General features: G+C 51.8%; 1 protein-coding gene across 29 annotated transcripts in view; it reads right to left on the bottom strand.

The window, feature by feature from the left end:
• MYO18A (myosin XVIIIA) overlaps positions 1–12,382 on the bottom strand; it is a 151,625-nt gene that overhangs the window by 86,519 nt on the left and 52,724 nt on the right. For 10 of the 29 annotated variants that reach the window (XM_083479689.1, XM_083479702.1, XM_083479711.1 and 7 more), the window contains exons 3-6: positions 5,781–5,903; positions 2,819–2,906; positions 1,511–1,620; positions 1,233–1,409 (exon numbers count right to left, since the gene is read on the bottom strand). In XM_083479689.1, the coding sequence (XP_083335815.1) occupies positions 1,233–1,409; positions 1,511–1,620; positions 2,819–2,906; positions 5,781–5,903 (498 nt within the window). Of the gene's footprint in view, positions 1–1,232; positions 1,410–1,510; positions 1,621–2,818; positions 2,907–5,464; positions 5,614–5,780; positions 5,904–7,879; positions 7,967–9,037; positions 9,794–12,382 lie in introns of those variants that run through there. The other 19 variants (XM_083479692.1, XM_083479705.1, XM_083479695.1 and 16 more) reach the window with 5 other exon arrangements.

The raw sequence follows: 12,382 nt of genomic DNA, 5'->3' as shown, positions 1-12,382 counted from the left end.
TCCCTTCCTCTTCCCTGCTCTCTGGCGGTGACGCTGGTCCCGATTTCCAACTGCTCTCCTCTGAGTCCCCTCTGGCTCTATCTTCCTGGGGTGCCCCCCTAGACTCCCCCCTTGCCCTGGCCACTGGTGCTCCTTTCTGTGAATCTTCTGATTCACTGGAAAGACTCGGAGATCTCGGGTCGTCGTCATCACTCATCTTTTCTTCTGCCTCCTCCCCTTCGCTCTCTGTTTCCTCCCTTGCCCGTGCCTCTGCTCCTAAACCCCTGACAGATGCCCTCCCTGGAAAGCCCCTGCCAGTCAGTACAGCAAACGTGATCCGTGCGGGAGGCATGTTCGCAACCCGCAGCGCCACGTCTGCACATGTGTGGGTCGCGATTTGGCGCTTCTGCACGTGTGCAAAGTGCAATTTAGCACTACTGCACATGCGCTAGCGCCGAAACCCGGAAGTAACCCATTCCGGTACTTCCGGGTTTTGGCACGTCCGTAACCCGAAAACGCGCAACCTGAAGCGTCTGTAACCTGAGGTATGACTGTACAGACTATAATTAGCTAGATGGACCAATGGTCTGACTCAGTATAAGGAAGCTTCCTACATTCCTAAGCAGTTTGTGCATTTTCTAAGTAAATAACAGAACTCTGCAGTCCCACCTGGGGAGCAAAGAGTGGCTTTAACAGGGGCACTTTGAGCCTTCAATCGTCTCCACTGGGGGGATATCAAAGACCACTGCCCCCTCTCCTCTCCCAAAGGGAATATCCAAAGTCATGGCCAGCCCCAACAATGAGGAACAACATGGGAGGGAGCATTTACAGCTACCCCACCCCCTACTTCTGGAAGCCTTGCAAGTTGCAGCAGGAGAGGGACTGTGAGAAACCCACCAAGGGGGAGGGTGTTTCTAGAACCAAGGTGAAACTGTCAAGCTCCCTTGTTATTTCTGCTACAGCCAGGAAGTATTGTGTAAATCCTGTTATATTTACAGTCCTGAAATGTGTTTCCCCCCTGTATGTTGTTATATTTGCTATCACGCTGCTGTTTCATTATGTTATTTATTACTTAATTGTTTTTGCAATGGTCGATTCTGGGATACATTCCTCTTTTCTTTGTTGTAAACTGCTCTGAGCAGGATTCTTTCCTCTTGGGAAAGCAGCATACAGACGAAGTGAGGATCAAGCAAAGAAATGAATGAGCGCCCGCTCTGCCAACCCGCTCCATCCTACCCGGCCGCAACACTCACCTTCTCAGAGTACATGGATGGAGAGCTGAGAGGGTTGATGACCACCATGTTGGGCCCGGCATAGGTGTGAATGAGGTTCCCGCCATAGCGCTGGCGGAGCGTGTGCAGGACGCTAGACTCATTGAGATACACAAGGCTGGCCAGGTCCTCCACGCGGTCGCACGACGGAGGGTTGGCCTGGGCAGAGAGAGAGGGAATGTCGTTAACCTGGGCAGGACAAGGAGTCAAACCAGCTTTGGCTGCAGGCGAGATGCAGCTGGCGCAGCCGCCACGCCTACCTTTTCCACGTCGTCTTCATCCACCTCGAGCTGAGCTCCATCATAGTCCAGTTTCACCTTGACTTTCCCCTCGGGCAGAAGGCCGGCAGCATCAGTCTTCAGCTGGCTTGCTGTGTGGGCAGGGAAGCAGGACACAAGGGTCAGTTGTATGAAAGAGACACAACACACATGGAGGGAAACCTCAGAGGTAATGTGATGCTGCCACCTAGTGGCCCAACCAAACACAAAATGCTTTCCAGGACGAAAGATGTGCCCTGCTGGATCAGGCTAATGGCCGTCTAGTCCAGCATCCTGTTCTCACAGTGGCAGACCAGGTACCCATGGGAAACCTGCAAGCTCAAGAGCACTCTCATTTCCTGCATTTTCCAAAAACTGGCATTCAGAAGCATTGCTGCCTCCGACCCTAGAAGCAGAGCGCAGCCCTTGTGGCTAGTAACCATTGATAACCCTCTAGAGCCTCCATGAATTTGTCTATCCTCTTTAAAGCCATCCAGGATGGTGGCCATCAACGCCTCTGTGGGAGCAAGCTCTATAGTTTAACTATGCACTGGCATGAAGGCAAACATGACATGAAGGCCGGCAACACTGTGTGGGGATCCCTTGCAGACAGTCACAGCGCCCGGAGAAAGTCAGCTCCTGCATCCATAGCAGTGACCAGAGGAGGAGTGACCCCTGGGAGGAACACAGAGAGAAGAAACACCCTGGTGCATCTGCAGCAGCAGCAGTAGCACTGGACGCCTTCATCTGCCCCTGCTGCAACAAAACATGCCTCTCCCGTACCGGTCTCTACAGCCACAGTAGGCGCTGTAACATTCCAACAGTTTGGCTTCACCCCCAAAGGAGAACTGCTCCACTGTCTCCCGAAACAGACGTATGTCAACATGAGCAGTGTGAAGAATGACATTTCAAAAAATCTGTCCTGAATCTTTCCAACATTTAGCTTCATTGGATGTCCATGAGTATTTTGACAGGGGGATGAAAATTATCCTTCCACTTTGTAACCCACTCCCCCCCCCAGCCCACTCAATTTCCCAAGCTAGTAACCATCAAAATATCCCCCTTCAGTTACCTGCTGCTTTCATTGAGCAGAAACCCACAGTTCTACTATTTTGAAATAGAATTTCCCTTCGTTCCTCTCTGTGCTATTTATATTATCCTCCAGCACATGGCCCCTTCAACGAACACCTCATCCCAGCCCCACATTGCTGGTGGGAACTGGGGGTAGCTGGGGACAGGAAGCCTCTCTGGAAGGTTGAGCTCAAGTCATGAAAAGGAACACCACCACCTGAACAACTGACCCCCACTTACCTAAGGAGAAGCCATCCTTGTGGACCAGCCACACTTTATCCGTCTCATACCAAGCCTCCTCGGCTGCAATTTGTTCCTCCGTCTTGGCCTGTGAGGATGGGGAGGTGGGTGGACAAGAAACAACTGGAGTCACTACAAAGGCCCTCAGACAGAACAGAGCAGGGGGGGGGGAGTTCTGCCCACTTCAGCCCAGCTCCATTTAGGCTGCATACATACCGTACATTTAAAGCACACATCTTCCCCCAGCGAATCCTGGGAAATGAAGTTTACCTGTCACAGGACTACAGCTCCCAGGATCCTTTAGGGAAGCTGTGTGCTTTAAGTGTATGCTGCGTGCACAGCCTTCCTCACAGAACTTTCCTGCTCCTATCTTGCACTTTGCACAGGCCCACCTGCTCTCCTGCCTGATGCACAGAACCCACAAGACTCCCCCTCCCTCAGACATGTCACAACCAGAACCGTCACCATCACCACTACCAAAGCTCAACTCTGATCAGGCCGGCTGGGTTCAACCTCCAGAGGGGTTAAATGTGCAGCCCCCCCTCCCCAAAGCGAGCAAGGCAGCTCCATGAAAAGAGCAAAGAGCATGCGGCATGCGGCACTGCCCCCCCTCCCCAAACCGACACACACACAATCAAAACTCCAGAGGTGCAGACAGAACAAGGCGAGGAGAACGGTGAATGGAGCATGCAAAAAACCCCATCTTGAAACGGACGAAGTAAACCAGGGGCCCTTTACATGGGGAACCTTTGGCTTTCCAGATGCTGCAGAAGCACAACTCCCATCAGCCCCAGCAAGCTTGGCCAAAGGCCAGGGATGTAGAGAGTTGTACTTCAGCAACAATAGGAGGGAACCAGGTTGGGGAAAGGCTGGCCTATGGTCACAGGCCCTTGCAGCTAGGAGAGTTGGGGAAGCAACAACTGGAAGGCCATCTCGAAGTGTGGGGTTGGGTAGGAGGAACCATCCAAGAATGAATTCTGTTGGGGTAGTAAAGCAGAATAGGGTCACCTGTTCAAATCCCAGAAAAAACCTGAAAGTTCACTGGGTGGGCTCTTTCAAGCGGCTTTATGGGACTGCTGCAAGAATGGGGATAGGGATGAGCATGAGAAGGATGAGGATGACAACATGTGTCTCACCCACAATCCCTGGAAAGGTCCATCATTATATCTATAATGGCTTCCCTTGATCCAGAGACCATCTATGGAGGACGGACTCAGAAAAAGAAATCCCCTTCATGGAACCACACACAAATCCAAGGCAGCTTTCTTCACCCACACCAAGCACAACCCTTCCCCTCCCGCAAGCTTCAAGCCACAGACGCCCACAAGCAACAAGAGTTGTGAATGGAGCAGCCAAACCTGCGGCCGAGAGACAGCAGAGGCCAGCCCAAAAGCAGCTGCTGGGGCATCGTCCGCCTGAGCCTGTGGGAGCTGACAGGAAGGGAAGCAATGTGGGCCAGGTTAATCTGGATGCCCGCCTCCAGGCGAGATCAGGGTGGGTGGGGGAACCAGCAGCACCATACTACCTCCACCCCCCACAAAAAGGGAACACCTGGCTCTGTAGTCTCCCTGTCTGCCATGCTATTAGCCCTACCATGAGAAAAGGGAAACTAAGGCGTGGAGAGAGGAAGAGTCTACTTGGCAGCATATAAAGAGAGCAGGTTCCCTGCAGCAATGAAGGTCGCAGCTTGCTCCGTCCTGAGCCAACCTTCCAAACCCTCAGGGATAGCTGCCCCCAAGTGAAAGGGTGCCACCACCAATGGACCAAATGTGTGCACCTTTGTAACATCATAATAGGTGGGACACCAAGGGTGGATTCCGAGACACAGGCCATTCACAGAAAGCTGCCTTATACTGAGTCCGACCCACTGGCCTATCTAGCTCAGTATTGCCTGGCAGCCTCTCGCCAGCACTTCAGGTAGGGCGTCTCTCAGCCCTACCTGGAGATGCTGGCTTCTGCATCAAAATGTGGACACTCTGCACCACAGAGCTACAAGCCTTCCCCCAACTTTTGTTAGTCACTATCGTTAAAGCAGAAGCCCCATGTCTGAATCCACTGGGCGCTGCTGCCACCCACCCTTCAGTGCCAGATCCTGAAAAGAAACAACACAGGGTGTCTCTTGCCTTCGTATTCTGCTTGTGAATGCCCAGAGGCACCTGGAAAACAGAACGCTGAGCCTTCCAGCTCACCTGCATGGTCCTGGTCTCTGCTCTTCCCCTTTGGTCCTCACCCCGCGCCCCCCAAATAGTCCACCTGCATGCAATTTTCCTCCCTGCTGGCCTTTTCTCTTTTGTTTGTCTCCCTTTCCATTGAAAGGTAGTTTGGTAAGCTCCTTGGGGCAGGGACCCAAAGGCTACTCTGCAGAAGCGCTGCCTGCATGTGCTGCTGGCAGGGTAACACGAACAGCGGGCAGCATGAAAGTAGAGAAAGGTTGTTGCTAATGACTCTTGAGGGCTAAGAAACGATCATCAAGTTGAGGATGAGTCTTCCCCACCCACCCACTGACTTTCAGGCCAGGCCAGACCGATAGCTGATCCCTGGGGTTTTTTCCTCCTTAAACGGCTGGGCTCCCCCCCCCCCATTTCCCCAACCCTCACTTGTGTCACCCAGAGCTCTCTGTCCCATTTCCACGGCAAAGCAACTCACCAGGGCTCTCAGCTGGGGCCCGGATTGATCCGTCAGGGGAAGGGGAAGGATCCAGACAGTGTCACTTTTGGATGCTGAAAGTAGGTGGCCTTTTGCCCCTTCCGAGAGAAGCGGCCCCACTTCCCATGATGCCAGCAATAGCTTTGGCATGTGACATGGAGGCTTCCACCCCTGCCCCACCCTGCTGCTGCTGCCCCCTCCCTCCCTCCCTCCCCAACGCCCGCCCAGCCGTGTGCAAACAAGTCATCTCTCTCTTGTCTAGCATGATGGAAAGGGGAGGCCCAGGCCGGATGCCAAGAGGTGAATAAAGCCTTACACTCCAGCACGTGGCGCGAGCACACACATCAACCCAGAGGCAGACGGGAGATAGAAGGGGGTCCTCCGGCGCGCTGGGGTACAGTACCTGGGGGAGTGCAGCCGTGGTGGTCGCAGGCTCCGGCTAACCCAGGAAAGGAGAGAGAGGAGAGAAAAAGAGAGACAGAGAGAGAGAGAGAGGTAAGCTGTAAAGTCAAGGGACCAGCAGCGGAGAGGAGAAGGGTGTCTCACCTACAAGCAGCAACAAGGAAAGACAGAGGCAGCAGAACCCTCAGCAAGTCTTCTGTGGCCTCCAGCAATGGCAGGGACCAGCCAAGCTCACTTTGCCCAAGACCCACCCAACAGTCTTGGAGATCAGCAAGGCAGGACCACTGGAACCTAAGCATCATGACACTCTAGGTGGAGCTGTCTTGCCAACTGGTTAAGAGTGTTGGACCAGGACCTGGTAGAGAACAGAGTTCAAATCCCCCACTCGATCGTGAAGCTCCCTGGTTGACCTTGGGGGGGTCAGGCACTGCCTCTCAGCCTAACCTACCTCATAGGGTTGTTGTGGGGATTGAAGGAGGAGGGGAAGAATGTCATATGCCACCTTGAACTCCTTGGAGAAAAAGGTGAGATATAAATGTGAATCAATAAATATTGGTCTGGACTAGGGGGGGTGGGGAAATCTCGACCAATGGCTAGATAGCCAATGCTGGTGTCTGTAATGCCAATGCAACGTTTAAAGCCAAGCAGGCAAAGTTATTACAAATATTTATTACATTTCTATACCACCCTTCATTCGAGGATCACAGGGTGGTTTACCATATAAAAACACAAAATACATATACTGTAGTAAAAACCAAAACAATATTCCCCCCAAGACATAAACTTTTTAAAAGGCCATAGATTATTTAATTAGCCAAAGGCCTGGGAGAAGAAGAATGCTTTTCTCTAGCACCTAAAAATGTGTAATGAAGGCAGTTAGTTGTTCAGTTTAAGGTTTGGGGGCTAGTGGCCACAATCCCAAAGCCAGCCGGGTTCTGCCCCTCATTCTCCAGGGAGTGGAGTTTTTGAAATCAAAAGCTGGCAGCCCTAAGAGGCAGCTGCAGCCAAGAGATGGCTTTCCCCAGGTGGGCCAACACTGCAAGAGTACAAGCAGAAATGGATCATGCCACCTTAGCTGCTCATTGGAGCTTCTATAAGCCACCTGACCAATCCAGTGTCTGGCTTAGGAGAATATATACCCAGTTCTGGCCCTATACTTCAAACCTCCTCCTGCCAGCCCAGAGGCCATACTTTAGAGTGCTGAGAATCAGACACCGTTTACCCAGGTGAGGTTCATGTTGCATGGGGCAAAGGTACAACACTCTGATCACAAAAACCCTCTGAACACAAACATGAAAGCCTTTGAATGCCAAAATCATGCACTCTATTATATTAGTAACACAGTGGCCTACATTTTCATACAAATCTACGTCAGTCAAGGTAGGTGTGTCCCAACATGAGTTAAGGAGGACACTTCAGACAGAACAGGAAAAAACTTTTCCCCAGAGAGAAATCTGGGAGGTGCCTACACATCTGTGCATCCAGAGGTGGGAAGATCTCAGAATGATCTGCAGTAATTCAGCAAAGATTTCTGACTCCCAAAGGTTTAGCAATAGAAGCAACGAAATAATTCCCACCCCGCTTTCCCAATGCCACCCAAAATGATAGGGCTGAAAATAATATCAGGGTAGCCTGGAAATGATTTTTGTTCAGAAGCGCTGTGAGTTGAGCTGAGCGGAGTTGTGGTGGTACTCAAAAACAAATTGCTAGGCTAGGAGCTCTTTTGCACCTGGCTGCAGTTGATGGATCACAGAGTCCTAGGAAAAGAAGGAAGTTGATCCCGCAAGCCTGAATCCTGCGCACCCCTACCCCATGTGGTAACAGACATCTGTGTGGTGAGCCTCTTTGGTCGCCAGAGACTTTGCATAAATAAACACACATATTCACTGCACAACCACCACCACCCCAGGTTTCTCCCTGCCCCAGAACACAGGCCTTCAGCAAAGGCACAACAGCAACAGCAATGCACACAGGCAAAGGGGGCCCTACATGCACCTCCAGCTCAAGACACACCTGCTGGGTGGTTTCCTCTCCAGGACTCAGGGAAGGCGGAGACTTCTCTGCTGGCTTTGCTGTTTGGGGCTTCTCCTTGGAAGGAGTCTAGATGACAGAGGTCATAACTGTATTTAAGGAACCCAGTGATGCATGCTTACACACACACACACACCCCTTATGAGTCACGTGGATGCAATGAAGCTCAGGCTGGATTGAAGACAGGCATAACAAGTGGGATTTTTGTAAATTGCTTAGAGGTTCTATTTACAAACAGGCGGTATATAAATTTTGTTAAACAAACAAAAAAATAAAGGAGTGGACCCACTCTGGGCCCATCTTCACTGAACACATTTAATTTCTAATGTTTATTTTAGGGTTAAATTTAGCAGGGGGTGTTGATGGTGGATCAGGCCGGTGGCCCATCTAGTCCAGCATCCTGTTCTCACAGTGGGAAACCGGCATTCCAGGTTTCAAGCGCTCTCGCCTCTTGTGGTTTCCAGCAATTGATATTAATGCCTTCAACTGTGGATGCAGAACACAGCCATGCTATGGCTTCCCCACTCCTGTCTCCTCAATGAATCTAAAAAGCACTACAGCTTTAAAATGCTGGAAAGCTCCACTTTTCAACCCAAATTTTGCAACCTGAATACTGATATTTATACACTCTGATATAATCTGCTTAGATTTCCCCTGAGGGGAAGAAACTATTAAAGACCCTCCACAGACAGCTTACAAACCCTGCTCAGCTGTCCTCCCGTTTTTGAATTTCCACCCAGAATCACCTGCCCGTGTTCAAGCTCATCTTTGCAACTCTAAGAGACAGAAATGGGTTTCATGTGTGCTTGAAATGAAGGCGAGGAGCCTCATGGCATGGTCAAAGTGGCACATGGGCTGTTAAGCACACCAATCAGAAGCTGCCCTAAGCACCAAAACAGCTGCCTGGTGGGGGCGACACAGAGTGGGGTAAAGAGAGAGCACAACACACTCCCCAAGAGAAAGAAGAGCCTCGCTGTGGCAGGACTAGCAGCACACTCCATGCATTGAGGACCCCCTCCAGACTCTGGGAGCCAAAGTTCATTACCCGCCCTGCCCAGGTGAAGAACACAAAGGCACTCTGCACATGCTCAGATGCTGGCCTCGTGCGCCCGCCAAACTGCGGTGCTCATGCACTAGTACCTTATTCACAGTGGTGGCTTTCGGTACTGCCAGCTTCGCTGGAGCCGCAGGAGGCCCCTTTGGCGCCTGACTCCCCTTTGTGTCTGTGGCCTTCCCTTCCACAAGAGGCGGGGTCTTTGTCTTCTCTGGGGGCTTCTTCTCCTCTTCTTTCTTCTCTGGCAGCTTGGCACGGGGCCGATGCTCTCTGGTCCTGCCTCTCGACATCAGGCTCTTGAGCCCCACTGAGAGGTCATCCTTGGGGGCTGCCTCCTTGGGCTCAGACTTCAAGGAAGAGGGTGGCCGAGGGGATGGAGAGAGCACCCTTGCCGGCCCTGGAGAAAGCACCCTTGCAGGTGGGGGCTGGACCTTTGCAGGAGGCTTCTCCTCCTTCTTGCTTGGCTCCGTGGACTTGACATCTCGTCCCGGCTCCTTGGAGCCCCCAGAATCCTCCCCTGGAAGCACTTTCCGCACCACCTTCCGCACCACCCTCACCACTCTCTTGCGGGAGATGCCCTGGGCATCGTCAGCAGGTGGCTCGGGCTGAGTCGATGAGCCAGCTCCTTGGGAGCCCTCCAGGCCATTCATGGCTTGGCCGGGAGGGCAGGAATGCTGGGTGTCCCCGTTGAGCAGCGGCTCTGGGCTCTTCACCCTCCCAGGGGGCTCTGGGCTCTTCACCTTCCCAGGGGGCTCTGGGCTCTTCACCCTCCCAGGGCGTTCTGGGGGCTCTGGGCTGCGGGGGTTCCGGCGGTCCTCCTTTCCTGCACTCTGGACATCCAACTATAGTTGCAGATACATTAAGATGTTGTGAGGAGAGCAGGCCCCCAAACAATGCCATGGTAAGGCAGCAGCGACCAGCCAGGCGCTGTGCTGGAGGGACCAAGTCCAGCCCTTCCACTTCTCCTCCCCACTCAAGGGTTTGCATTCACACAACAAGGAAGAAGCTGCCTTCCTCAGATTTCCCAAGCAGAGAATCCAATGGGATCCCTGGTTCCTTCCCAACAGCAGGGACAGCCCTGCCCATCCAGAGGGTTAGTTTGGTTTTTGACATGCAAAAAGGCCAGGAAAAGTTTGTGTGGAGTGGGCAGAAGAGAGTGCTAATCACAACGAACAGCTGCAAATGAGCAACTGGCTGAGCTGGAGGAAGAGGGCACAGGTGGGGTTCTGGAAGCGAAACGAACATGCCGCCAAAAGGAACGGAAGAGGAGTCTACTGCAAACGGATTTATACACAGCATAGTGGCTACAACCCAACTCATCATCTTTGCTTGTGTTAGCATCACCTCTGGTATACAGAGGGCCCACTTATGTCCAAGCCACTCGTGCATTAAGAAAAACCCTGACTAGTTATGCACAAAATTATATGGAAAAAATGCATGGGCAGTACGTATGGAAGAGTCAAGCCCCTTTCTATGCTAGCTCTCCGAGTCTTTTTGCTCCAACCTCAGAGGTGTGGGGGAAGGCAGCAGGGTTAGGCCCACCAAGGATAAAAGCTTGAGCTTCCGTAGCTCAGTGGTGGAGCATCTGCTTTGCATGCGTAAGGTCCCAGGTTCAATCCCCCGTGGCATCTCTAGGCATCTAGAAGAGTTCCCTGCCTGAAACCCTGGAGAACTGTGGTCAGTCAGCGTAGATCAACCTTCTTCTACCTTGGGTCACCGAGTTGTTGCTGGACTAGCTTCCTATGTTCTAGAGCAAGGTTTCCCAAACTTTGGTCTCCAGTTGGTTTTGGACTACAATCCCCATCATCCCTGACCACTGATAACAGTCAACTTTTCCCTTTTCTTGCGAGGAATCCTATTCGGAATAAGGGAATTTCCCTTAAAAAGGGGGAAACATTGACAGCTATGCCACTGGCGCTGCTAGCTAAGGGTGATGGGACTTGTGGTCCAAAAACAGCTGGTGACCCAAGTTTGGGAAACCCTGTTCTAGAGGAAAGGTTACTTCCAAAGGGCATTCCCAGGAATGAGAAAATAACTGATTCCCCCCTCCCACATCCCTGCAAAGCCCTCTGCCCACAAGTCCTTTTCGTAAAGGATCCATCCACACAGGCAAGACTTTGCAGACTCATCTCAACCCACAGTGTAGCGGCAGCACAGACCAAAGCTCTGCAGTGAGACTGGATGGAAACAAAAGTACAAGGAATCAGCTTCCCAGGATAAACTCACCTTGGGGGTTGGGGGGGAGGGGAAACCCTACCCTTCAGGCCCCAGCCTAAAGAGAGAAGTGGGTCAGGAAAAGGGTGGCATTTTTTTAAAAAGCAGCAGGGAAGGCGCCAGTCAAGGCTGTTCCCCTCCAGATGCCCTTCCTGAAAGAGATTTCTTTCAAGCCAAAAAGCAGCCACCGCATCAATTCTGTACTCTCCGGAACAGAGCGGGTCCTGTCGTTCTTGGACGAGCTTCTGGCCTCTGCTGAGGGGGCGAAGGCAACACTCAGCAGCCCCAAGATGAGAAAGGAAAGCTGCAGCAGAAGGGGAAGCCTGCCAGGGTACAGGATGAAGAGAAAGAGGGAGAGGGAAGACACCAGTAGGCAAAGCCAAGCAGCTGGCTCCTTGCTTTAGAACAAAGGAGGAAAGCAGGGCAGCTGAGCAAGGGGAAGCTTCTGGGTCTGTCTTCAGGAGCAGCTAAAGGAAGAGGAGGCGGCAGGCAGCATAGCTAATGGCCACTGGGCACTAGACCTAGGATGGATGGCCCAAGGCTAGGAGAAGCTTCAACCGCTACGGCAAAAGGCTTGCTGGGGAGAGTGGAAGCAGGAGTGCTGCCGTCATTAAAAAGTTCCAGCTCGCCTTCTGAGCCATGGCTCGGCAAGAAAGGTGCCACTTTTGAACACTGAAATGAGAAGAGGTTGTTGACCAGGGCAGAGAAAGACCTGAGGTAAAGAGGCTACGAGCAGGACTCCGCAAAATTCTACATCAATGGTAACCCAAATTCTGCAAAGCTAAGTGCCACGACCTGTGCAAAACGTGCAAGTTAAGCAAATGTGCATGGTTTGCTTTATTTATGCGCAATTTAATTCTGCATTTTTGCTGTTCTGAGTAATTAGTTCTGCTTCTGCTCCACGTCCTTAAATTGGAGCATCAACCAGGGATGGGGGGGTAGGAATTGGACACTTAATTGAGTTCACAAGTCCCATCCTCACTCCCCTAATTTTAGGCAAACTGTTTCTTCCTGTTAGCCTTTTATAGATGGCAGCTAAGGGGGCCATCACAAAAAGGGTTTGCTCTCTCCCCCACATCAAACACTCTGTAATTTAAGTTCTGTACCTTGAATATATTAAAACAAAAAACAACAATGCCAATGCTCTTAACAAGCAGAACAGGAGCACATTAGGAATGTATGAAGCTGCCTTATACCGTGCCAAATGATTGGTCCAT

This window comes from Podarcis liolepis (genome assembly GCF_965112155.1).
Source record: "Podarcis liolepis genome assembly, chromosome: 16".
Classification (NCBI taxonomy): Eukaryota; Metazoa; Chordata; class Lepidosauria; order Squamata; family Lacertidae; genus Podarcis; species Podarcis liolepis.
This window is presented reverse-complemented; position numbering and strand designations above follow the sequence as displayed.